This window comes from Acomys russatus, chromosome 2 (assembly GCF_903995435.1).
Source record: "Acomys russatus chromosome 2, mAcoRus1.1, whole genome shotgun sequence".
NCBI classification, from domain to species: Eukaryota; Metazoa; Chordata; class Mammalia; order Rodentia; family Muridae; genus Acomys; species Acomys russatus.
This window is the reverse complement of record NC_067138.1, coordinates 19,789,939-19,817,664: the sequence shown is the minus strand read 5'-3', so window position 1 is coordinate 19,817,664 and position 27,726 is coordinate 19,789,939. Positions and strand designations below refer to the sequence as shown.

The 27,726-nt window shown below is 40.0% G+C and overlaps 1 protein-coding gene across 3 annotated transcripts; it reads left to right on the top strand.

Annotated features, from left to right (window-relative positions):
* The first annotated feature begins 469 nt into the window (after positions 1-469).
* Xkr9 (XK related 9) lies at positions 470-25,058 on the top strand. 3 transcript variants are annotated; one of them, XM_051158891.1, is made up of 6 exons: positions 470-733; positions 1,732-1,853; positions 1,944-2,124; positions 7,518-8,146; positions 19,972-20,192; positions 24,237-25,058. In XM_051158891.1, exons 4-6 carry the CDS (start codon positions 7,878-7,880, stop codon positions 24,863-24,865), a joined length of 1,119 nt encoding a protein of 372 aa, XP_051014848.1. In that variant the 5' UTR covers positions 470-733; positions 1,732-1,853; positions 1,944-2,124; positions 7,518-7,877; the 3' UTR covers positions 24,866-25,058. The 3 variants fall into 3 exon arrangements, with proteins under 3 accessions (XP_051014848.1, XP_051014840.1, XP_051014856.1); XM_051158883.1 differs by lacking the exon at positions 470-733 and having other exon boundaries at positions 1,608-1,853; XM_051158899.1 differs by lacking the exons at positions 470-733; positions 1,944-2,124 and having other exon boundaries at positions 1,608-1,853.
* Positions 25,059-27,726: the final 2,668 nt, after the last annotated feature.

Sequence of the window (27,726 nt, the reverse complement as noted above, 5' to 3'; positions counted from 1 at the left end):
CATTTTTTGCATTTTAAAAATTTTATTCATATTACATCTCAGTGGTTATCCCATTCCTTGTATCCTCCCATTCCTCCCTCCCTCCCATTTTCCCCTTACTCCCCTCCCCTATGTCATCTTCCTTTCTTGAGACCAGCAGGACCCCCCGCTGATGGACTGGCTCTACAAGTTCAAGGCTGTATCAGGACTTGTCACACACAGTTCTGGACCAGTGGTTCAACCATCCTATTTGTGTTCAAACTGACCAACCCTGCACTCAGGGAGGAAAGCCGCTGAGAGGCTTTCAAGCCCACACCCTCAAGGGGAGACTGGTTGTCTGAGTCTCCGCTCTGCTTTGCAGAGGGTCTTTGCTCAGTGTGTGCTGCTCAGTGTGTTTCTCACCCCCCCCCCCCCAATCAACACCTTTCTCCAACTGCTGGCTCTGGCTGTGAAGTTCAAAGTTCGAGGTCTGTCTGCTGCCACCTGTTGTGCTTCAAAGTTTCCTGCCCTTTAATTCTTTAACTGGCAGAGAAAACAAACTGGATCAAACCCCCTGGAGTGTATGGTGGAGGGGAAAGTTTATTATAGGTTTGTAGGAGAGCATAAGCAGAGGCAGGGACATTAGGGAGAGTCCAGAGTGGACATGACTGGACTGAGCTGAGCAGTGTGGGGAGAGGGGGAGGGGAACGGAGAGGGAAGAGAGGAAACCAGGTGCGGCAGGCAGTCAGAAGGCCAAAGGTACAGAAGAGCACAGGTAAACCAAAGGGCTGGATTATACAGGGAAGAGCCTCAGGGGGAAGGGCTGAGGGTAGAGGGTGGGGTATGCCAGCCTGCTGCTAACAGTTTGGGACTGAGGGATGCTGGGAGAGCCTGGTGGTCATGCCCACTTTGATAATGTTAAATAGGCACCTCAGTCATTAGTCCCAGAGTTTCAGAGTTTGAGACTTAACTGTTTCATTTATCTACTTGTGGAAACCTGGTTTTCTCAACACCATGGTTTTTTGTTTGTTTTGTTTGTTCAAGACAGGGTTTCTCTGTGTAGCTCTGGCTGTTCTGGCACTCACTCTTTGGACCAGGCTGACCTCAAATGCAGAGATCGCCTGCCTTAGTCTTCTGAGTACTGGGTTTAAAGATGTATGCCTCAGTGCCCGGCTCAGCACATTGTTAAGGAGACTGTCTTTTCTCCACGTTTAAGCCATAACTGTGGCTTTGCTTCTAGGCTATCTATTTTGCTCACTGGTCTGCATGCCTGTTTTTCTGCCCTCACCACACTGTAGACTATTATGTCTCTGTGACTTTATTTGAGATTGGATATTGTGATACCTCCAGCATGGTTCTGTTTGCTTTAACTACGTGTTGCCTTTTGTGCTTATGTGTGAATTTTAGGACTTTTGCCTAATTCTGTGAAGAAGTCATTGGGCATCAGATGGGAGTACATTGAATTTGTAGATCATTTTTGGCAATATCACCATTTTCACAGTTAGATCTGTCTCTCCACAAGCATGCTCACTCTCTCTCCACCCTCCAGTGTCTATGTGTTCATTTTATTTTAATTCGTTGGTTAGATTTGTTCCTATATTTTCTTAATATTAAATGATAACCATGTTAAACCTTGAAGTTTAAACATAAAGAGGAAGCATGCTATTTCTCTCTACCAGGCTTACAAGGTGCACTGTCATTGCGTTGTACAGAATCTTATCAACAGATTAGAGTGCTCCGTGTGACTAACAGGTGACTTTGGTTTCCCTTTAGTACTTGATCCTAAACAACTGTGCACTCTATATCCGTGTGTTCAGTCAAAAAATAAAATTCATAAGGTGAAGATTTTGAAGAAAGGACATTGAATTGAAGAAGCCTTTTTACATTTGTCACAAGTAAGTCTAGTTTTACCTGAATTGAGTTTGGTTGTAAGCGAAACTTTTTTAGTTTTATTTTATTTTATTTAAATGTCTGCTTTATTGCAGAATGATCATGCACTGGGGCAAAGGTTATATATTTTGGCTGGCAGCCAGCTAGCTACACAGCTGGGCTGATCTCTTAATGAAATTCACCGGGCTATTCTATTAGGTCCATAAGTAGAAGCCACATTTTATAGGTGCTGTCACTTTCACTCGGGTGGTATCGGAATAGTGATCAACTGTGGAGGTAAAGACGAACTATCTGTAATACAAGTTATAGAACTCTGCATTCAGAGAGTCGTGGGATGTCTGCATGATGGCTACATTGTTTATCAGCTTGCTGTGTAGATTTACTTCCTGTTGGAATTATGTTCTCTCTGACAGAATCAAGAATGTGGACATTGCTATGTTAACGAATCTATTAAGTCTAATATTCTGATAATGATACAGTTTCTGTTTCTTGGAAATGACTCTAAGTTGTAAAATGTTAATGAAAAATTTTCTGGGGTTTTCCTTAATGATGTCAGGCAAAGGGGATTCTCTTTATGGATGGGCTGACAAATATACACAGAGACTACTTAGGTGTAATAGCCTATAACTCTGAGTAAGCTACAGATATTAGAAATCCTACGTGAAATTTCAGTTCAACGATTGCATTTTGGGTTTAATATTCTGAAATCTCCTGGTTATAGTTTTGCTGGAAGAGGCGGTAAGTGAATTAAAGAATTTTACTCTTGTTCCATAAGTAGAGTACAATGCCTCCTAGCATTATTCTGTAGACTCTTCAACAAAATGCTTGTAAGTGGTAAAATAATATGAAACAGTAGGTACTAGTTTGCATGTATGCATTTTGTAACCCTTTCCCTTGTGGGCTTTCAGAGCACCAAGTGTTCGTTATAGAGAGTAGTGAGCCAATCGTAGAGCAGCAGGGACTGTTGGGAGCACAGGAGCATGATCTGTTCTATCACAGTTTTAGAGACTGAAGTCTAAGATCGACTGCCGCAGGGGTGGTTTCTGGAGAAGGTCTCTCTCCTCCCGTTGCAGGTGGCGGTTCCTTACTATATCCTAACATGGCCCTTTCTCTGGTGTCTCTCCTCCCCACCCCTGAGCTGCCCCTTTGGGACACTGAGGATCAAAGGCGGAGCTAGGCAAGTTTTCTCTACCCTGAGCAGCACTGCCAGCCCTTCTAAGGTGACTGGTCTTATTGCACCCACCACCCCCAGAAGCTGGTGATATGTTGATTTCTCCTTAAAGTTCCCATCTCCCAATATGGTCAAACTTGGAAATTAGGGATTCAATATATAAATGTTGAGGGGACAAATTTAATGTAAAGCCTACGGTAGAGCTTGATGAAGGAGACCAATCCTGGGAAATGTTCATTTCTCAGGTCAAACCACAGTCAACACTTAAACATTTTCCTGACCAGTCCTGGGAAATGTTCATTTCTCAGGTCAAACCACAGTCAACACTTAAACATTTTCCTACAGTGTTCCAAAAACTCTGAGGTCACACCATGGGACACTTTGAAAAAGAACCTTTCAATTCTTGTTAAATAAAAGTAAGCCAGGGTCGAGGTAAACTCAGCTGCTTATGGTCAGACAACCAGGCAGACAGCAAACCAAGGGCCACGTCTTGAGTGCTGTGTGGGCTCTGTGGCTGTGTGGGTTGTCTTTCTTAACCTGTATAACAATCCAATAAGGCAAAGCTTCTTCAGCTTTTCCACTTGTGATCTGTGAAAATTTTATGCAGCTTTATATTGCTTTTAAAATTATCTGTATTATCTGTAGGCCTGGCTAGCAATCAATCAAGACACCGACGCTTGTTATATTTTAAAATAGCCTTAGTTAACCTGGGGCACAGAAAATATCAGTCCTCTAAACTACCTCCCAAAGTGGGTCAGGCATGGGATCCCTGCCTCAATCTCATGTCATCTGCTTCTAGTAACTTCTATCAAGCTACCTCCCATCTATAATCCCATATACTTGCTCATGTTCTTCATCTGGGCTGGATTCTCCATCCACGCCAGCCACATGCTTCTCCTCCAGCTAACCCATGGCAGCTTTCCTTTCCTCCGTTCAGGTCTCTCACCTTCTCCTGGTGGCGGTCTTTCTTTTTCCCAGAATTCCTTCCTCTTTCCTAGCCCCACCTATCTCCTTTGCCCTGCCCAGGTGGGATGGCTTTTTATTAAGCAAAATGTAAATCAGAGGCAACAGGTAGTAATTAGCATCAAAATAAATCAGATTATCCCAACAGCTTTATGCATCAAGGCAATTGAAATCACTTACTGACATTTACTGACACTAAATTATAAAGAAAACTCATTTTATGACAATTTTTAGTAGACATATAGTTTTACCCTTTATTAAAAATGAAGGAAGATGTGTATAGTGATAAGATGGATGTGCTTGGCTGACTATTTGGCACTGCAGGGCAATGAGCACCTTCAGAAGTTTTCGGAGTCGATAGCACTTTACAGTTGTCAGGGCTGGGTGTGCGTCTTGTGTAGTTACAGAACACAAAATGGCAGAAATGGTCAATGACATTTTAGTGCTTCTTCCCTAACCCAAAGCCAAAAGTCACTTATCTCTTTTTTTGTTTTGTTTTGTTTTTGAAACAGGGTTTCTCTTTGTAACAGCCCTGGCTGTCATGGACTCGCTTTGTAGGCCAGGCTGGCCCCGAACTCACAATGGTCCACCTGCCTCTGCCTCCCAACTGCTGGGATTACAGGCCTGCGTGTGCCACGACGCCCAGCTTCTATTTTTTTTAAAAATGTAACTCAAATAATACTTTTAAAAATCAAGCATGTGAACACAACAAAATCCAAAGATACATGGACTTGATAGTTACATGCTAGGGAACGAAAGCATAAAAATGTTCAAAATGTTTGTTTTCTATAATTAAATCACTGTTACTGTAAGAGCAGTAAACTTTATAGATATTGTAAGAATGCTGCAGTTCATACAATACAGTATTCTCAAATCTGAGCCAAAGAGTAGCAGACAGAAACCTGGAATTTTTGTCCATTTGTTTGGTGAACTACTGGTAATTAGGAAAGAACATAAAAGTGCTTGAGTCCTATCAGTCTCGCTCTGAGATTGCATTCATCACATTTATACGGTAGGGCTCATAGCAGTAGGTGCAGCCTACATTTATTGTAAGAACTAAGTTGGGGCAGTTAACCACATTTAGCTCAGCTTCAGGCAGGCACTTTTGCTAATTTTAGCTCAGAGGTAGAGCGAACATTTTCTCTAGTAACCCAATTTGCTCTTGTTATTTATTCCTGTTTTACTCTTCAAATATCACACAAGTACATGTATGCATCCTAGAAAAGCTCAAACAACACGGAAGCATAAAAGGCAGTGACCAGTGACTGAAGTTGCATGCTCCTCCCATGCTCACCTCCCTTCTCTCTCCACATACAGTTAAAAAGCATAATTAGCATTTATCTTTCTCACACTCATTGTGTTCACTAAATATGCCTTAGAGATCTTCTGAGATCATCGCAAATGAAGTTACTTAGAATTCTTTAAGATTGCATCATTTGACTATAAATATGTATCATAGTTTTTTGAACCAGGCCTCTCCTTTAGGCAGCCTCCTGTTTTTATTATTATAAAAGAGTACATATCTCTGTTCCTAGTTATAAAAATAACCCTAGGCTGGCACCCTGTATGGTATTTCTGCGTCAAGTGCACATTAAGAGTTTTCAGTTATTGTACTGTTGTTAAATGTATCTTGATACTTTTTTTTTTTTTTTTTTTGATTTCTGATTTTTGGAGACAGTGTTTCTCTGTGTAGCCTTGGTTGTCCTGGCTATGTAGACCAGGCTGGCCTTGAACTTACAGTGATCCACCTGCCTCTGCCTCCCAAGTGCTGGGATTAAAGGTGTGTGCCACCACGCCCAGCTATATCTTGATACTTTTTTAATAATCTTATTTGTATATTTTAAAGCAATGAGCAATGGCTTTCCTTAGTTTATCCTTATGTATGTGTGTCATGCAATTCGATCTGATTCGCCTCCCATAACCACTTCCCCTCCCTATCCTATGGGCCTTCTCCCTCTCCTAATAGTATTCCTTTTGCTTTCCAGTATTGTTTTAAAGTCCGGACTCTGCACATGAGAGAAAGCATGATGTATTTGTCTCTCCTGAGGCTGCTTGTATTTAACACTATAAACTTCAATTTCACTCATTTTCTTGCAAATGGCTAAATAATACTCTATAGTGACTCCACATTCTCTTTGCCCACTCCCTCGTTAGTAGACATCTCTGCTGGCATCTAGATGAGGAGCTTCCACACTGGTTTCCATAGTGATCACAGAAAGTTATATGGACACTAATAGTATAAAAGCCTTTTTTTTTTTTTTTTTTTTGGCACATCCTCACCAATATTATTTGTTGTTTGGGTATTTAGTGATTTTTTAAAAAAACATTGTAATTAAATGAGATGGAATCTCAATGTAGTTATTTATTTAAGATCTAGTCTTTATTTTTAATTATATATGTGTGTGTGTGTGTGTGTGTAGGGGGTTTTAGGTTTACACATATATGAATATGTACCCATAGTGTCCAGAAGTCAGATCCCTGGAACTGAAGTTGACAAGCAGTTGTCAGTTGCCTGATGTGGGTGCTGGGAATCAAACTCAGGTCCTTTGCTGGGACAGCAGTGCATGCTCTCACTAGCTGAGAGACATCTCTAGCCCGTCAATGTGATTTTAATGAATGTTTCTATAATTGCAAAGGGTGTTGAACCTAGAAAATATGTTTATGACTAGTTTTATTTAACCCTTTGAGAACTATCTGCTCACTTTATTTGTCCCTTGTTTATATGCTTTGTTGGTTTAGTGTTTAATTTTTCTAGATTTAAAAAAATAGAATCTAGGTATTAATCCCTAGTAAGTGACACAGGCTTTTCTGCCATTCTTCATGGAGAATCTTCACTCTAGTGGCTGTTTCCCTTTCTGTGTAGATGCTTCTCAGGTTCGCTCAGCTCCAAGCCTTTGGAGTCCTTTGCAGAAAGCCCTTGCCTGCGTCTGTATTTTGATTTTTTTCTCCTAACTTCTATTTATTTCAAAGTTTCATGTCTTACTTACATTAAGTCCTTTAATTCATTTTTAATTGATTCTTGCACAAGGTGAGAAATAGGAATCTAATTTTATTCTTCTGTGTGTGGACATCCAGACCCCTCAGCACCTTTTGTTTTAATAGGTTGCCTTTCCCCTCGCGTCTGTTTTTGGTACCTGTGAAGGACCTGCCTGCTGTGGCTATGTGGGCTTATTTCTGGGTTCTCTAGTCTGACGTGTTGGTATACATGTGTGTGTATTTGAGCCAGGGGTGTGCTGCCTTTGCTACTGGGGCTCTGTGGTGGGATTTGGAACCAGGTACTATTTGGGTTGTTTGCATGTTATTTGGCAAATATAAATGGTCCTATAATAAAATCTTTTTGAGAAGACAGAGCTTAAAATTCTAAGTACTTGAGTTTGATGACAATATCAGCTAGTAATTATATTTCTTGACTTTTCTAAGTGTAAGAAGCATATTTAGCTCAAATATGCTCTGTTTACAAACACAGGGTCTTGACAAAATCTTGGGCCAAGATTTACATTTAAGAGTTAGAAACATGTTTTGTTTTTTGTTTTAGGCATCACTGTCTAATGAAGATCATGATGAGGGAGAAGATACAGCAAAGCCTTCTGGTTTCACTGCATCTACAGTAGATTTTTAAAAAAAAGAACTTTAAAATTATTCACTTTTGTTTTAGTGTTCCAATTTCAAAATACCTGTTTATTTATTTTTGGTGGTAGGGACTGAATATGGGACCTTATGGATATTAGATAAACACTCTGAACAAAAGCTCCACACTCTTTTCTCTATGTAGACTCAAGAGAGTAGACAGCAAGTGTCAGAGCTAAACTGAAAGAAAAACTAATATCCATCCTGGCATTTTTCTTATTTTTGTATCTGAAAAAGAGTAGCTATCCAAGAACCATAGTCATTCACAATGAGATACACCAAATGCAATTTTATGATGTCAGTTTTTGGCATTATAATCTATGTAACTGATTTAGTTGCAGACATCCTCCTATCTGTTAGGTATTTCCATGATGGACAATATGATTTTGGCGTTTTAACATTAAGCTTTGTGCTTTGTGGAACATTGATAGTGCAATGCTTTAGCTATTCATGGTTGAAGGCTGACTTAAAGAAAGCAGGACAAGAAAGTGAACATTTTCTTCTACTTCATTGCTTGCAAGGAGGAGTTTTTACAAGGTGAGTGCATATGTTTAATCCTCAGCATTGTTATTTTATCCAAGCAGAAGGTCCAATTTTAAATTTAGATAGTCAAATCTCAAGGTTCCCTCTTTGCAAGTAGAACAAATATTACTTGGTTCTTAACCATTAGTTTTATGTAAGTCATTGCTGAACTCTTAGGCTTTTTCTGGATTCATCAATAGACCCTTCTTCCTCCGTCACCCCCCCCCCATTGCCTCCTGCAGTGGTTTGAATGAGAGGGTTAAATACCTCTGATGCAGGATGAAGCATCCTTTGCATACATTCCCAAGAGTGGTCCAGCTGGATCTCTACACTGATCTATGCCCAGCTTCCCTAGGAACTGCCACACTCCTGATTTCCATAGTGACTGTACAAATTTGCACTCCCACCAGCAATGGAGGGGAATTTCTCTTTTCCCACATCCTCACCGGCATGTGCTGTCATTTGTTCTAGTGATATTGGCCATTCGGACTGGAGAAAAAGGAATTCTCAAAGCCCCTGATGGCTAAGACTGCTAAACATGTCACTATGTGTTTCTCAGCCATTGTGTTTCATCTTTTGAGAACTCTGCTTAGTTCTGTACCTTATTTTTAAATTTGGTTATTTGTTTTCTTGATGGCTAGTTTTTTATTTCTCTATAATTTTTTATCCTAACCCTCTAGTAGGTGTATGCAATTTGTAGAGACCTCTCCCCTTTCAGTAGCCTGAATGATGATGGCCAATATTTGCTGCACAGAGATTAGTTGTTGGATATAGCACCTGTGCTGTGTCCTGTTCAGAAAGACTTTCCCTGTACAAGTGAGTTCAAGACTATTTCTCATGTTCTTTTCTATCAGATTCAGAGCTTCTTCTTCTCCTCCTCCTTCTTTTTTGTTTTTTTTTTTTTGTTTTTCGAGACAGGGTTTCTCTGTGTATCCTTGGCTGTCCTGGACTCACTTTGTAGACCAGGCTGGCCTAGAACTCACCTAGAATTTCCTGGTGCAGCTTTTTTGTTTTTTGTTTTGGCCTAGATCTGTCTGCCTGCCTCTGCTTCCTGAGTGCTGGGATTAAAGGCATGCGCCACCGTGCCCGGCCAGGGTATCTGTTCTTAAGTGTAGGTTCTTGATCCATTTATAGTTGAGTTTTGTTCAGAGTGACATGTATGGGTCTATTTGCATTTTCTGCATGCCATCTTGTTTGATCAGCACCGTTTGTTTAAGATGCTGTTTTCCCTTCAGTGTGCCTTTTTGGCTTCTTTGTCAAAAATCAAGTGTTCATAGGTCTTTGGATTTATATTTCTGTCTTCAGTTTCATTCTATTGATCATTATGTCTGTTTCTATCCCAATACCATGTTGTTTTTATTACATATAGTTCTGTAGTATACCTTGAAATCTCAGATGGTGACACTTGCAGACATTATTTTATTATTCGGGACTCTCTTAGCTATCCTTGAATGAGTGTGTGTGTGTGTGTGTGTGTGTGTGTGTGTGTGTGTGTGTGTTTGTGAATTTCTATATAAAGTTGAATATTATTTAGTTTCTGTGAAAAATTGTACTATAATTTTGATTGGGAACGTGGTGACTCTGTAGACTGCATTTGGTAGAATGGTCCTTTTCACAATACTAATCCTACCAATCCATGAACATGGAAGATCTTTCTATTTTGTGATGTCTTCTTCAATCCTTTATTCACTGTTCTAAAGTTTTTATTATAAAGTCTTTTACTTGTTCCAGCAATGTTATCCTAAGATACACACATATTTTGAGGCTATTGCAAAATTTACTGCTTCTCTGATTTCTTTCTCAGCTTTCTCAGGAAGGCACTGAGGTTTTGTTGTTGGTGTTGGTGGTGGTGGGGTGTGTGTGTGTGTGTGTGTTAAATCTACATCTTGCTACTTTGCTGAAAGTGTTTATCAGCTGGAAAATTTTCCTGGTGCAGCTTTTTTGTTTTTTGTGCTTGTCAATCATGAAGGGGTGTTGGGTTTTTGTCAAAGGCCTTTTCTGCATCTAATGAGATGATCGTATTACTTGACCTTTCAGTCTGTTCATGTAGCAGATTATATTTACTGATTCAAGTATGCTGACCATTCCTGTATCTCTGGGATGAAGGCTATGGTTGATAATCTTTTCGATGTGTTCAATTTGAAGTTCCATGGGGTACTGAAAGAAGCTGTATGCTTTTGTGTTTGGATGAAGTGTTCTGTAATATCTGTTAAGTCAATTTGATTTATGATGTCAGTTATCTTCAATAGTTTTTGTCTTGATGACGTCTCTATTGGCAGGAGTGAGGTATTGAAGTCCCTGGCTATCAGCGTGTGAGGGTGCATGTGTGATTAAAGCTGTAGCAGTGTTTCTTTTATGAACTTGAGTGCCCCATGTTTATCATCAAATTATCCTCTTGGTGATTTTTTCCATTAATGAGTATGTAGTGTCCTTCCCTATCTCTTTTGATTACTTTTTGTTTGAAGGCTATTTTGTCTATTAATATGGCTATGCCTGCTTGTTTCCTGAGTCCATTTACCTGGAATACCTTTCTCCATCCTTACCCCCAGAGTTGATGTCTGTTCTTGGTGCTAAGGTTTATTTTTTGGATGTAGCAGAAGGATAACTCCTGTTCTCTAATCCAGTCTGTTAATCTGTGTCTTTTGTTTGAGGAACTGAGACTGCTAATATTGGGCATTATCAATGAGTCTTGTTTATTGATTCCTGCTATTTTGCTGTTGTGTGCATATGTTTTCTCCTTGTTTTTATTTCTGTCCTGACATTTATCAGTTCTTCTTCTTGGGTGTTGTTATCCTCATCAGACTGTGGTTTTCTTTTTAGTGCTGTCTGTAGCACTGGATTGATAGCTGGATATTGCTTAAATTTGGTTTTACTTGGAATGTTCTTCTCTCTCTGTGTCATTGTGGTTGATAGTTCTGGTGACTGTAGTAGTGTCAGCTACCACCTGGGGTGTCTCAGAATCTGTAGAACCTCTTTACAGGTCCTTATGGCTTTTGAGAAGCCAGGTGTTATTCTAATAGTTCAGCCTTTATATATCACTCGTTTTTTTTCCCTTAGAGTTTTTAATATCCTCTTTGTTGCCGTGGTTGTTCTGTACATCTAGTGTGTTGATTATTATGTGTCACGGGAACTTTCCTTTCTGTTCCTGTCTATTTGGTGTTATGTATATTTCTTGTACCTTAATCGTGACCTCCTTCTTCAGTTTGGGGAAATTTTCTTCTATTGTTTTGTTAAAAATGCTTTCTTTTGACCCGAGCTACTTCTTACTTTACTCCTTTATTCATGTCTTTGCTCTTTTCATAATGTCCTAGACTTCCTGGATCTGCTTTTCCACCCCCTGGATCTTTTGAACCTGCATTTTCTTCTAGATTTACTATTTTCTTTTACTGAGCTCTCAATGTCCTCTGACTTGCTTTCAACACACAAGATTCTCTCTTCTGTGTCTTGTAGTTTGTTGGTGTCTTAGCCAGTATTCCATTGCTGAAAAGGGACACCATGGCCATGACAACTCTTGTAAAGGAAAGCACTTAGCTGGGGCTGCCTTACAGCTTCAGAGGCTTGTTGTCTTCATGACAGGAAGCATGGTGGGACGCAGGCAGACAAGGTAGCTGAAAGAGAGAGAGAGAGAGAGAGAGAGAGAGAGAGAGAGAGAGAGAGAGAGACAGAGAGACAGAGAGAGAGAGAAGTGGGCCTGGCTTGGGCTTTTAAAACTCCAAAGCCCACTCCAAAGTAAAACATTTCCTTCAACAAAGCAACATTTCGTAATCCCTCTGAAGTACTCCCTGTTGACCCAGCGTTCAAATGTGTGAGCCTATGCAGGCCACTCCTATTCAGACCACCACAGTTGGCAAGATTCCCTCTGGGGTTTTTGCTTGAAATCCTGACATTTTTATTTCTGGTTTTATTTGTTTGGTTTTCTTTAATGATTCTCTTTCTTTTTTTTTTTTTTTTTTTTTTTTTTTTTTTTTTTTTTTTTTTTTTTTATATTTTTATTTAACTTTAATCTATGTACATTGGTGTGAGGGTGTCAGATCTTGGAGTTACAGACAGTTGTGAGTTGCCATGTGGGTGCTGGGAATTGAACCCAGGTCCTTCGGAAGAGCAGGCAGTGCTCTTAACCACTGAGCCATCTCTCCAGCCCCATGATTCTCTTTCTTTGTGAATTGATTTTATTTTTTTATTCAGTTATCTGTGTTTTCACAGACTTCATTAAGGAATTTATTCATAGTCTTGCTAAGCTCCTTGAACATATTCATAATTACTATTTTGAAGTCCTTGTCTTGTATTTCAGCTAGACGGCATTTCTCAGGGCCTGCAGTAATACGGCTACTGCCTTCTCGGAGAGACATCTTATCACGGCTGTTCATGTTTATGTTTTTGCACTCAAGTCTAAGTGTCTTGAGTTATGATGTTTGAGGTGTTTCTTGGTGTTGATATTTGCTTTTGTTATTGTTGGGTGGGTGTTCCCGTCTTCAGTTACCTTCTCTGAATCCTAGGCAAATGTCGTAGCTGTCTGGTTCCTGGTAGAGATTGCCTTGGTAAGTTGGTGGTGACAGAAAAGAACTGAAGTGAGAGGGGCTGGAGACCGGGTCAACACCAAGAGCAGTTCCCAGGGACTAGACCTGTGGTGGGGGGAGGGGCTCTTGCAGGCAGGCTAACATAGAACAAAGGCTGCAGGAGGACAAAGGACAAGTCACAGGACAAAGGATGAGAGACAGGCATGGAAGGGACAGGGTCAGTCTGGGTCAGCACTAAGAGGTGGAGTTTTCAGTGAATGGAGCTGGGGGTGGGCGGAGGGCCTTCTACAAACTGGCTGCTACAGGACTGAGTGTGAGAGTAACCAACGTTGTTACTCTTTAATCCAAACAGACATGACCATTTTTTGAAGCTGAGTAATCAAATGAGTAAAGGTACAAAGGTTCTTTATTTGAAGATAGCGCAAAGGTCACTTGCTCTTTGGTATTGCTATTTCTATGAGTCACTGCTGGAGTGCCAGGATTTTCCAGATTCATTAATACAGGTTCTTGATTTAATAGAACATGTTGCTTTGTTTAAGAGAGACAAAACATGCAATTAGAAAGGAGTTTACTGGCTTTAGGGGAGCTGAAAAAACAGTACTTACTTTTAGTCCTGGAAGTTCACACTTTCAATTAGGTGAAAAGGAATGGTGTAGCGGTTAGTGCTGACACGCAAGTAGATATATTTAGGTAAGATTTACTGTGTGGCACATATAAGCAATAAAAGTTATGCAGTTAAACTAATCAAAAGACATGAGTTACACTTGAAGACGTTTATTTTTATGTTAATCTTTTCATTAGCAGTCAATGTAGTACGCTTCCTCAGGACATTTTTACACACGCATATCACTGTGCTGTGCTCACACGCATTCTCCCCTTTGTTATCCTCTCTTGTCCCTCTTCCTCATCTCTTTCTTCTACCAAAATTGTCTTATTTCTGTTTTCATGACTCTTACAGGTTTGGCTTTCCATATATAGGAAACCATGTGTGATGCTTGCCTCTCTCCTAGTTTTTACATCTTTTTTCTTTCCATCCTTTTCACCTTTTAACTCTTCCTCCCCTTGAATAGTACTTCCTCCACCTTCTTGTCATACATATCCAGGATTTGGTGTAGTAGGCAAAATATAACAGTTTTCTTTCTAGAGTTTGGTTTCTTTTGCTTACATTATGGTCTCCAGTTCCATCTATTTTCATGCAAATAGTACAATGTCATTCTTTATGACTGACTAAAATGCCATTGTTAATACGTATCACATTTTCGTGTGTGTGTGTGTGTGTGTTGCTTATATGTGTGTTGTATGTGCCTTTGCACATGTGAGCAGCTGCACACACCTGTGCATGCGTGCACGGCCAGAAGAAGATACTGCTCTTCCCTTTCACCTTAGTACCTCCAGACAGAATTTCTTCCCGCACCTGAATCCAGACCGGAAGTAAGGAAGCGATAGTGAGTCTTCTATCTCCGTCACCCATACCCCTGGGGCTACAGGCACTCACTTGGTCATGCTTGGTTTCGTATATGGGTGCTAGGATCCAAATAGCAAGTGCTCTTACCCACTGAGCCTTGTCTTCAGACCCCTACATTTTCTTTACCCATTTGTTTGTTAATAAGCATCTGGACTGTTGTGGTTGTTTAATCATTAATGTTTTGAGAGCGCTCCATAATGGTTTACTTAGTGGCTACAGTGATTTAATTATTTACCGTACTCTGTAAATGTTCATTTACCCTAGTATCTTCACCAACATATTTAGTTTTTATTTTAAAGACAGTAGCCTTTCTGACTGGTTTGAGATGGAATCTCTGTGAGTTTTGAGTTGCATATACTTATCGGCCTTTTGTACTTCTTTTGAGAACTCTCTAGTTAATACATTTGACCAATTATTAATTAAATAATGTGGTGGTTTGACTAGGTATATCTCCTATAGAATTATGTGTTTGAATGCTTGGACCATAAGAAGTGGCACTATTAGGAGATATGGCCTCATTGGAGAGTGTGTGTGTCACTAGGGGCGGGCTTTGAGGCTTTAGAAACCCAACCCAGGCCCAGTAGCTCACTCTTCCTTCCTGCTGCCTGAGGATCCAGATATAGGACTCTCATCTGCTTCTCCAGCACCGTGTCTGCCTGCACACTGCCATGCTTCCCACCATGATGATAATGGACTAACCCTCTGAACTGTAAGCCAGCCCCAGCTAAATGTTTTCTTTTGTAAGAGTTGCTGTGGTCATGGTGACTCTTCACAGCAATGGAAACACTAACGAAGACAGATGATCGGTTGTTTTGGTTTTTAGTTATTTGAGTTCTTTGTAGGTTCTAGATTTTAGTCTCCTCTAAGATCAGTCAGTATCTGGCAAAGACCCTCCTCCTGCATGCTGTCTTTTCACCCTAGTAATTGTTTCCTTCATGGCAGAGAAGCTTTTCATCTCATGGAATCGTGTTTCTCATTCCTTTTAAGTATTTCATGAGCTGATGGAGTCCTTTTCAGAAAGTCCTTGCCCGTGTCCATATATGGAAATGTTTGCCCTACGTTTTAATAAATGTCACAGGTTTCATGTCTTACATGATTATCTATCGTGAATGCACTTTTATGTGGGGTAAGAGATAAAGATCTCATTTAACCATCTTCATGCAGATATCTGGTTCCCAGCACTGCTTGCTGAAGAGGTTCTTTTCTCTTGGGTGTGTGACTTTGTCAGGAGTCCTATGGCTGTACCTCTGTGGGTTTAATTTTGACTCTTCTAGTCTATTCCTTTGTCTTTCTGTAAGGCCATGGGTATGGAAGGTTGTCATGGATAACCTTCATTGTCAACTTGATGACATTTAGAGCATCAGGGAGGACGCCCCTTGCATGTCTGTGGGAGAGCATATAGCTTGGCTTAGTTGAGATGGGAAGATGAGTGGCAGAGTTCCATGCATTGGAATCCTGTATGAACAAACAGGAGAATGCAAGCCAGGCACCAGCATCCATGGATCTCTGCTTCTGGACTGTGGCTCCTATGTGGCCAGCTGCTTTATGATCCTGTCTTGATGCCTTTCCTACTGTGATGGGTTGCACCCCTAAGCTGTTTGACAAAATAAACTCTTCCTTTAATAAGTTGCCTTTTCAGGTGTTTAGTCACAACAGTGAGGAAAACCAGTTAATATAGGAAAGTTGTCCTAGAAATGTGGCCACATCTCTGATAAACCTGGGTGTGTGGCTGATAGCATTTGGGGACTGGTTTGTGGGAGGTGTGTGGAAGAGTTTGGACTTTGGGACTAGAAAAGCAGAGCTGAGTGGGATTCTGTGGTGGGAATTTAAAAGAAAGAGTGCAGAATGAAACGTGTACAGTTCTGACTTGGTTCCTGAGGTTTAGGGGGGACTAGTCCCAGAGGAAAGCGTATGTAGAAGGAGACAGGAAAGGTTTGGATTCATTTGGAATTGATAAAGGTCAATGGCACTTTAGGGGCTGTATTTCTAGGTAGGAAACCAGACAACAGGATACACTTTGTTGAAAAAATATTCAATATGTGCTAAAGTATAAAAGAACTAAGAAAAATGAGAGAATTCCTTTATATTCTTAGAATGGGGAAAGCCTGTGGCTCAGCATCTTGATGCTTTCAGGATGGTGTTTAAATTTCCAGAAAGGTAGTGTAGATTCAACCATAAACCAAAGCACTTTCCAGTAGACTACAGTAACAACAAACAACCAAAAGCACAAAGAAGAGGGACATTAGGAAAAACATTTGAATTTATAGCCTGAATTTTAGGCATGTGGGCCAGTAGGAAAATGCTCACCCATCAGACAGAAGACTCCAGATTCTGTCCCCAGCACCACATCGGTGAGGGTGGCAGAGGAGGAAAGTAAAAGATGGTCTACTTGATAGGAAAATAAAGAGAGAGAGAAAAAAGAAGCATAGCCATACATACAGAAGTATAAATGGTTTATCAATCGTCTAAAAGATGGTTAACTTCATTCATAATAAAAATGTAAAAACTACATTGAATATTTGTAATTTATCAGATTGGCAAAAATCCTAGTGATAATATATATAGATAGTTTTATAATTTATTGATCAAAATGTGGATTTTGGAGTCTCTGTAGAGGGTAGTTTGACCATTTTGCAAGTAAGTATACTACAATATGTATTTTTGTATAATAAAGTCCCTTTTACTGTATTTGCCCACATGCGTACACATGTGTACAAATATTTAATTGTAACATTGTAGTAGTTAAATACAAGTTTAATTTCCACTGATAGAGTCATGGTATATCTATGCAGCAGCAAGCTGCATTGCTATTAAAACAAATGAATAATACTGAGAGGAAAAAGTCAGGTGTTAAGACATGGTACGTGCTGCAGTCGCATGCTGTGATCGTTTGATGACAAAGGTTGTGAAAGGGGTCAATGCTTATATCTGCTTGTATGCACATAAAGAACTTGAGAACGTCCGCAGGAAACTAATAATAATGCATTGTGGTCGTTGGGGAGGGTGGGGATCAAAAAGTCCAATGTGGTAGAGATTAATCAACACATTTGCCTTAAACAATCCTCGGTAAACAATTAAATGAAGTAGAGAAAGAAAATCCACTGAATTCTGTTGGCCATTAGTGAAGGACATGTAACAAAAGTCCCTTCATCTTCTAATCTTTACTTTTTAATTCCTTAGTCTAGAACACGTCAGACTATGGAGACAAATAGTGAGAAGTAAGCAAAAAAAGTTAGAGCACTTTATTAAATCCACAGGTTTGTATAGAAAACTTGATATTTCCTGAATTGTGGGATCATTTTCTTAAAAAATAAGACTAAATAGTGTTTGTGTTGGCAGATGTAAGGAACGCTGCCGAGTATCGTTTATCAGGTGTGTGTGTGTGCCTATTGCATCTAAGTACAGTGCGTCTCTGGGGCGGGGATGCAGACCTGGTGCGTCTCTGGGGCGGGATGCAGACCTGGTGCGTCTCTGGGCTGGGGATGCAGACCTGGTGCGTCTCTGGGCTGGGGATGCAGACCTGGTGCGTCTCTGGGGTGGGGATGCAGAGCTGGTGCGTCTCTGGGCTGGGGATGCAGACCTGGTGCGTCTCTGGGCTGGGGATGCAGACCTGGTGCGTCTCTGGGCTGGGCATGCAGACCTGGTGCATCTCTGGGCTGGGGATGCAGACCTGGTGCGTCTTTGGCTGGGGATGCAGACCTGGTGCATCTCTGGGCTGGGGATGCAGACCTGGTGCGTCTCTGGGCTGGGGATGCAGACCTGGTGCATCTCTGGGCTGGGGATGCAGACCTGGGCAGCTGTGCTACCACGGAGAGTCAATTCTGACAGCAGTAGGGCACTTCCTCCTCATCCTGCTTACTCCTTCCCTAGTCTGTTTCGTCTTGGAGATCAGAGATTTTCTTTGAAACTATTTGTGTTTTATGTGCTAGTCACATAGATTCGCATCATCTTAAAAAGATTTATTTGTTTTTGTTTTATGTGTGTGAGTGTTTTGCCTGCATTATGTCTATGTTCTACATGCACAGCTCTCCGGTAGAGGCCATCAGGTGTTGGATTCCCTGTAACTGGAGTTACAGACGGCAGTGAGTGGCGGGGGGGTGGGGGGTGAGGGGGGGGTGGGGGGGTGGGTGGGGGGGCGGGCGAGGGGGAAGTCTGCCAGTGATTTGAATCTTTGAACTATTTTTCCTGCCGTGCCCCCCCCTTAAAAAAAAAAAAACCAAAATCTGTCAGCCTCTTTTAGGTGGGGTGTTTAATCTATTTCTATTCAGTGTAATACTGATAATGTTTTTTTCTTTTTTCTGGCTTACCTTAGAAATCAGCAGCATTCTCATTGCTTTCCTGTGTAGAAGACCTATCTTCTCTATACTGGACTCCCAGCAGTTAACAAGGATGTGGCCCTGGGTGGCTTTATTTATATTCTTTCTGCTTAGACTCATTAAACTTATTGGATCTGCAAATTGCTATTTTTGATCATGTGGAAAATATATTTTCATAAATATTTTGTCAAGTTGATTTTCCTCTTTTAGTCTCCTTTTCTTCTGCTATTTAAAATTCTGCACAGTGTTTTGAAGTTCATCTCATAGGTACCCACACTCTTATTTTTCTCTCTGTGCTTTAGTTTGGTTTCTATTGAGCTATTACCTTAGCTCAATACGTACATTTAAAACATACCACAGACCAGGTGGCTTTTAAGCTAAAGTAATTTATATCTCACAGTTCTAGAGACTATTGAGGTCCTGGCAGGTTAAAGCCTAGTGAGGTGGTCTTAGCCACTGTTCTATTGCTGTGAAGAGACACTATGGCCAAGGCACCTCTTATAAAAGAAACCATTTAATTGGGGCTGGTTTACAGTTCAGAAATTTAGTCCATTATCAGTATGGTGGTACACAGGTAGACGTGATGTGGAGTGCTACATCCAGATCAGCAGGCAGCAGGAAGAGTATTTAATTAAGTTATTTTAGAAGAAAGAAAGAACATGTATTCTTTAAATGTCTTTGAGATTTTTGTTTTTTGTTTTAAATATCTTTACTATGAAAATGCCCAGAGTCCCCTTGTCAGTTGGTATTAATGCTTTGATAAATTAAAAATGAGAAAGATTCAGTCTCCTCTTCAGCCTTCACATTCTGAAAGGAAATGTTCTGTGCTGAGGTTAAGATAAACCAATAAGCACTAAATTGGAGCTTGTCTTTTGGACTGCAGTCATCAGGAATTCCAGAATCTGGGTTTGGACTTTAGGTTGGCCTACTGCTCTCCATATAAGTGTCAGTGAATTGTTTTACTGTCTGCAGCCTTAGTTTTTCCAATTGTGAAATGAAAAAAGCTCCTAACTATCTCATGATTATTGTGAAAATGAGGTATAATCATCTGTACTTAGTAGATGCATCACACAGACACTTACATTTCATGATGTCCAAATCTCAGTGAAGCCTGTGAACTGATGATAAGGAGATATACTGGAGAATATGTGTGGAAAAATTCTGTACTTACACATTACCTCTCTCTCTCGCTCTCTCCCCAGAAGAATAGGCCACAAAATGTTTAACTGCATTGAGTCGATCAATAGGTGCTGAATAATAGTAAGAGAAGAAAAGTAATAAGGTCTATTGTATGGTAGGATGCCTGTGGATAATATTATATGTATTTCAAAACCCTAGAACAATTCTTTTTGTAAATCTTCATTATAAAAAGTAACAAATATTTGAGGTGTTATGTTTAACTTGATTTAAACATTGAACGTGCACATGTTTTGAAGCATCCATGTCTCATAAATATGTATTTTATCTCTTACATGTTATTTTAAATGAATTTAATGTCTAAAAGTGTATGACTGAAGAGAAATGCTCATGTTTACTTTACAGGTTTTGGTTTGCCTTGAGACAAGGTTACCATGTGGCTTTCAAACATAGCCACAGGACAAGCAATGTCGTGGAGGAACAGACGGATCCTCACAAAGAAGCTATCGACACAGCCACTGACTTGAGCATGCTCAGGCTGTTTGAGACCTACCTGGAAGGGTGCCCACAACTCATCCTCCAACTCTATGCCTTCCTGCAGTATGGCCAGGCAAATTTAAGTCAGTGTAAGTCTTTCTTAATGCTCTGGGCTACATGTGTGCCACCAAGATCCTATCGTAACTACGGAAATCTTAGCATTGTTTTAAAAATCTTTAATTCCTAAAAACCACCTTTTGAAATGAAGTTCACAACGTGTTTCGATTACCAAGAAATGTGTCTAGCTATAATCTCTCTCTCTGTTCTTCACGTTCCTTCTCTGTCTGTCCAGTGGGGGACTACTGCTGTCCTCCAGAGAGCCTGGAAAATGTATGCTGTCTTTTCTTTTATCTTTTCCCTTAAGACCAAGAAAATAGCAACTGGCTTTCCCCATCCTTCTTAGCACACACAGCGTGCTACAAATGACAGATAAACCACAGCTTACCAGCCACTCTGATATTTATATTAATTTAGGCTGTATTTTAGAATATTTGACTATTAAATGATGTGACAAGTTAACTTTTGCATCTTTCTGTTATAATGCTGTCCTTATTGTAGCTGTTTTTCTTTTTTCAGTTGATATTTTTTATTTAAAAAAATATATATTTTCAAACAATATATCCTGATATTATCCTAAGGGATAATAATTAATAAGATAACATAAAACCCCAAACAAATTGGAATAGTATAAAATAAACAAACAGAAGGAAAAGAGTCCAAGAAAGGAGACGAGATGCAGATATAGGCACAGAAACCCACTAGTTTGCATACACAGTGATACCATAAAAATACAAAACCAGAAGCCATAATATATATACAAAGGACCTATAGCGTAATAAACAAACAAATAGATAAAAGTCAAAAGTTAAAAAGAGAAAAAGAAAAAACCCGACACATGCTTTATAAAACAAGGAACCTCCAAAGATAACCTTAAGTTCATTTTCTGCTGGCATCTACCATTTACTGCTGGGTATGTGACCTACACTAAGAGTGCTTTGGTTCCCCACTGAGACTCCCTTGGAGAAAACTAAATTTTCATTTGCAAATGGTTATCAAATGGATATGACTTCTGGGTTTCCACTTTTCTTTGTTTCTTTGTTTCATATCTCTCTCTCTCTCTCTCTCTCTCTCTCTCTCTCTCTCTCTCTCTCTCTCTCTCTCTCTCTCCCTCTCCCTCCACGGGGTTTCTCTGTGTAGTCTTGGGTGTCCTGGAACTCTCTTTGTAGACCAAACTGGTCTCAAACTCACAGAGAGTGCTTGCCTCTGCCTCCTGAGTGCTGGGATTAAAGGTGTGCGTCACCACCGCCCAGCTTGTTCTTTTTTTTTTCTTAAGGGAAGAATTTGAAGAAAGTTAATTAAAAATAGTGGGGGGGGGGAGGAAATATTATTTAGCAACAGAGAACTTGGTAAATAAGTTTCTGTAGGCATTTAGAATAAAACATATAACTCTTAGAAGAGTCTTTACAAAGAAAACTTAACGCATAAGCATTTATAAGATCAAACTTAATCGAAACTGTTTATGAGGTTTTCCATCAGCATATTCTTAAGGATACAAATGACTAGAAGAAAGAAAGAAATTTGAATGAAAGTGTGCCAAAATGTTAAGTATGGCTTCTACTACTAGTTGAAAGATGAATGAAATTTTTTCATCTTTTTAATGTTTTTGGATGTTATTTGATGATCATAAAAATTATTCCAAATGTAAAAATGTGGTAGAATATCATACATCATGGCTAAATGAGCTTCATTTCAGAGATACTAGGTTAGTTTAACACACTCAATTCCATAAATATAATATATTATATAAATAAACTTAGGGACAGGAGATGCAGAAAAGATTTTAAAAGGTGCAACATGCCTTTGTGATAAAAGTCTTGAGATTAAGAATGGACGGCTCGTTCCTCCAAATGGTAAAGGCCATATGCAATAAACCTCTAGCCAATATTATGCTACCATTAAAACTGAAAGCATCGCCTCTAAAATTAGGAACGAGACAAGGACTTCTGTTCTCATCTCTGTTACTCAGAAGAGAGCTCAAAGTCCTAGTCAGATAAACAAGACAACAGAAAGACATAAAAGGGATAAAAGTGTGAAAGGAAGAAGTCGAACTGTCCCTACTTGCAGACTGTATGATTCTACACTACAAGGCTCCACAGACTCTATCACAAAGCTTGCAGCCCTAATAAAGTACTTCCAGTAAAGCTGCAGGACACATAATCAATATACGAAAACCAGTGCCTTCAGACAAACAACAAAGACCTCACAGAGAAAGACACTAGAGAAATGAAGCACCTAGGAATAAACCTTGTTAAGGAAGAGGAAAACCTGTGCAATGAAAACTTCAAGATATTGGAAAAAATCAAAGCAAAACAAAGAAGGTACTAGATAATGGAAGGATTTCCCATGGTCCTTGCTTGGCAGAACTAATATGGAGAAAATGACTGTGTTACCAAAAGCGATGTCCAATTTTGTCGTGATCTCTATATGAGTTCCAGTGTCAGATTCCATAACTAGTAATTCCTATTTACAGAGTTGTAATAAGGTGAACATTGAGGGCTTTTACCAAACACCATTTTGTTTCACATTTGGGCTGTTGGAGGGAGAGGAAATTTTAGGAAGGCCATGTTTATATGCGTTAAAATTTCCTTTTTCTGCAAAGAAGTCAAGTGAGCAGTGTCTCCTGCAGATTAACTCAGGCTGTGTGTTTTGTGAAGCGTGCTAGTGCACGTCAGAGGGGCAGCTAGTGGAGCTCACAGGCATGTCCTCCTGCCGTTACAGCTCAGTGTCGGGAACAACAGGAACTGACTGCTGGGTTTCCTTAAGGCTAGCAGAACTTTTAAAACCACGTGGATGCGTTAATTTGGAGGGGATCGAAGCCAGGCGTGGTGGTGTATACTTATAAGTCTAGCCCTCATAAGTCTAGCACCCAGGAGCCTGAGGAAGGCAGGTTAACGCGAGTTCAAAAGCATCCTGGACTACACAGTGAGACTGTTTCACAAAACGAAACAAACCCCTCCCCCCAATATAAAAACCATCAATCACGTGGGATAGAAAGATGGCTTAGCAGTTAAGAGCACTTAGTGCTCTTGCGCAGGGTTCTAGAAGCTGTGTGAAGACCCACAGTCGCCTGTAACTCTAGATCCAGGAGGTTCTGTGGCCTCTTCTGGCCTTCCTGGACACCAGGTACGTGCAGGCAAAGCATCCATAGAAAAAAAGACATATAAAAAAAATCCCTGGACAATTTAGGAGAGAGTGATATTTTAACAAAACAAGAGGAAAAAAATTAGTCCAAATCTGGACTGGTTTGTGCCAAAATCGAGAGGAGAACGGTGTTCCTAGCCTGTCCTCATCAGGAGACATGACTGGAAATGTGGTTGTGCACGTGCAGATCTTGGATGCTGCTCACTCAGAGTCACTCACGTTCTGTGGTCTCTGCCACTATTTCATTTGACTTTTCATATATTTGACTCGCCTTTTAAGCCACTCCCTGCTTTGACTGTGAGGTAATGACGGCTTGTATTTCCAGAACAGTGATGAACTTCTTCTGCTGTTTGCTGGAACAAAATAGGTAAAGGTGTCAAACCTATAGGACATTGTGAACTTCAGAATATATTTATTCATGTGACTAAGGGCCTGCAGGTTATGAGAAAAGGTTTTGTTAATGGTGTACACCTATGTTAAATTTTCTGTTAAACTGTCTCATACACCATTAAGCCATCTCTCAGTGAATTCAGTATGTGAACAAGGTCAAAACCAAATAGTACGGGAAGCCTAGACTGATAATTGTACTGTTTAATCAAAGTATTGTTTACTGAATCTATTCAAGGTAATTCTGGAGCAGTAGAGTACGGTTGGTTAGCATACCAACTTTCAGATAATTTTAGTTTCAAGTCTCAGTTCCTTCACATTCTAGTGCATGATAAAAATCAAGTAATATATTTCCTCAGCTCCCCTAATGCAATATGAGGCTATCAAAACCTGCCCTCAAAGGATTAGATAAGTAAACCACCTGATGTTTTGTTGTGTGTCCACAGCACTAAAGCATGCATGGCACATGCTAATTTTCTATTACTATTACCAATAATATTGTTACCGTTTCTAAACCAGCACGCCTTTTTTTTTTTGTTTTGTAGATGCAGTCATCATGGTTTCCTGCTGTGCTATTTCTTGGTCAACGGTTGATTTTCAAATAGCTCTAAGGAAATCATTACCTGATAAACGACTCCTCAGTGGACTCTGCCCCAAACTCATGTATCTCTTTTACAAGTTGTTTACCTTGTTATCATGGATGCTGACTGTAGTACTTCTGCTGTTTTTAGATGTGAAGGTTGCTTTGGTTCTGTTGTCATTTCTTTGGATCATGGGATTCGTATGGGCACTTATAAACCGAACTCAGTTTTGCAGTTCTGCAGGTATGGAATTCTTATATAGGGTTGTTGTTGGATTCATCCTCGTGTTTACATTTTTTAATATCAAGGGACAGAACACCAGATGGCCAATGTCTTGCTATTACACTGTAAGGGTGTTAGGCACCCTGGGCATCTTGGCTGTGTTTTGGGTTTACCCTCTCTTTATTTTTAATTCAGACTACTTCATCCCTATTAGTGCAATCATAGTTCTCAGTCTTCTTCTTGGGATTATTTTTCTAATTGTTTATTATGGAATTTTCCATCCAAACAGAAATACAGAAACACAACATGATGAAGTTGATGGAAAAGCGCCTCAGACAGATTGCAGAATAAGATATTTTCTAATGGACTAAGTTATGAATTTATGAGAGATGTTTTATTTTTTGTTTCATTGCCTAGTAAAGAAAATGTCTGTCATATGCATGTATTGTTATTTATTTTCTCACCTCTGACTTGAAATGAGTTATAGTACAGGGCCAATAAGGGCATATTATATTTTATTCTTTAAAATGATTTCTTCTTTGTGTTGCTGAGGATGAAGGTTGGAGCCTTATATATGCTACCCAAGCATATCCCCACGGAGTTGTACCTGCAGCCAAATCACTGGTTCCAAGCAAATAAATTCAGAGCTCAACATCAAGTGTCTTCTTTGATCACTATTTATGGAGGCAGAATCTCTCTCCCTGAGCCCAGAACTCCGCTGACTCGGCTAGTCTAGCTAGGCAGCTTGCTCTGGAGATCCTGTTTCTGCTTCCTAAGCACTGAGATTGGGGAGGCCATAATGCTTGCCGAAGATCCCAACTCTGCCCCCCCCCCCCGCTGTGCTTGTCAAGAAGCACTTGTACACTGTGCCACCTCTCTGTGGCCCCCTCTGTGTCTGTCTGTCTGTCTGTCTGTCTTCCTCAGTCTCTCTCAGCCATCCCAGTGGATATGAAGTGATATCTTTATTGTTTAATTTCCAATTTCTATGTGTAGGGATTCTGAACATCATTTTAATGTGTTTATGGCTATTGGCCCACCTTCTATAAGGATTTGCTTGTGTCCAAGATAAAGAACTTTAATTAAACAACAACCACCAACCCCATGCGCTGATTTAAAGTGAGCAGAGTATTGGAAGTGACCAAGCCCTGTCCTGGCAGTTCTGAGGAGTCCATTTTGGTCCTAGGAGTAATTAAGAGGACACTTATATGAGGCCGGGTTCCTGGAAACACCAAACCTCCCCACCGAGCTGCCTTGGCTTCTGTTCTTCATTCTTTACTTTGAGCCTTGATGGATGAATCCTTAAAAATCCATTTTTCTGTTACTAATAGAAACACTGGACACACCCTACTTAGTCTTATAACAATAAGAAACAGTTGAGTAACTCTTTAGAAGAGGAATCCTAAAGGATAAAATAGATCGCCAAGAATCAAAGCTGTTTGAAAACATTTGGCACTAGCTCTATGCTGGGCACTGTTGGGGATCCAGGACAGATGTGGACAGAGTCTGCTGCTTGAAAAGGGCACATGCCGAAGCTTTGACAAAAGCCAACAGCCGTCTTTTAGAATGCTTACTGAAGTACACCCCCTGTGCTGTAAAAGTAAACAGCAGTGTGGAAGAACTATCCCCCCCCCTCCCTCTCCCTCCCTCCCTCCCTCTATGTTCATGTGGGTGAGTACAGATGTGCATGAGCCACAGTGCACACGTAGAAGTCAGAGTACAACTTTGGACCTTGTTTATTGCTGTGTGCCAGGATGCCTGGCCTGAGGGCTCCTGGAGATTGTTCTGTTGTTTCTGTCTCCTGTCTCATGTCAGGGGCACTACAATAATAGATGCGTTATTTATGAACATTGATTCTAGGGATCTGAACTTGGGTCTTCATACTTCACACAAGGCTGCTCCCGACCAAGCAATCTCCCCTTCTAGAACCATTTCCTTTCGGAGGAACTGGGAATCTGTAGTTTACCTTGGGCCCACGATTGTAACATGTTTACTGTTAAACCTGAATCCTGTGATTTTTCTTTTCTTTGTTTTTAACAGTTTTTTTTTTTCCAGATACGGAATTCTGGGTTGGTAGGATATTTTCAACTTTTTGGTACTTATTTCATTGTTAGGTAACGATTCCACTTATTTCTGGCCTCCATGTTTTCTGATAAGAAATTGGTGACCGTTCAAATTGTTCTGTGAATGTGTTGTTATTTTCTGGTGGGGCTTGAGATACAGTTAGTTTTGCTTTGCACTAGTCTGACCACTGTGCTAATGAGTGCGGTTTCTTCCTTATATTCATCTCAATTTGTGTTTCTTCAAGTTTCTAGAAAATATACATTTTTGGTCTTCACCAAGGTAGGAAGCATCTGGCTGTCGTTCACACCCGTTTTCCTCCCTTTCTCTGCTTCTGATCTAGCTCTGTTCACAGCTATGCTAGCCTTATTATTAACAGCCTACATATTTCTGAAGCTTATTTTTCCCAATTTATTTCCTGGTTCCTCAGATGAGAATTGTCTACAATTTATTAATTTATTTTTCTTCCTTAAATTTTCTGTTATGTTTATTCCATTAATTAAAATTCATATATTACATGATTGTTTTATAGAATTTTCATGGTTTCTAAATGCTAAAGTTTTATATGGTTTTATTCACCATATGCATATTTCCCTTCATCCTACTGCTTTATACTTTTAAAATTCTGATATCCAGGTCGTTTTGGGATTGGTCTCCATTTCTTGTATCTTTTTTTGTGAGTGGAACACATTTCTATGTTTCCTTGAATATATACTAATTTTGAATTGTGTCTTGGCTTTATGAATATCTCCTTCAGGCCTTCCTTTTTATTTTGAAACTCTTAATTACACTTATTTGACTTATGTGTATGTGTAGACTTACATGTGTGTGGGATCAGAGGATACTTTTGGGTTTTCTGATTCCATCAGGTGAGCCCAAGGGATTGAACTTAGGCAGTCAGCCTTGATACAGGCATCTTTACCTGCAGAGCCATCTTGGCTGCTCCAAATACCAGGCTATCTTGATTCTGTTTGTTCCTCACAGCAGTTTTATTTTCTTTTTGGCAGGCATCTTACTTGAACTTTAAACTTTGAATATTAAGTAATGTTTATCCTTAGGAGGCTGCTTAGAATATGTCCTTCATGTATACAATTCAGAACCAGCCAGATAGCCAAGCATGGTTAGTAAATGGAATAAGTTTTCATCTCTGCTGGCTTTCTCATTTCCAAGAGTT

Coding starts and splice junctions, on each gene's coding strand:
- Xkr9 (XM_051158891.1), top strand. CDS start 7,878: ATGAGATACACCAAATGCAATTTTATGATGTCAGTTTTTGGCATTATA. Junction 8,147..19,971: donor CAAGGAGGAGTTTTTACAAG/GTGAGTGCATAT, acceptor TTTACTTTACAG/GTTTTGGTTTGCCTTGAGAC. Junction 20,193..24,236: donor CCAGGCAAATTTAAGTCAGT/GTAAGTCTTTCT, acceptor TTTGTTTTGTAG/ATGCAGTCATCATGGTTTCC.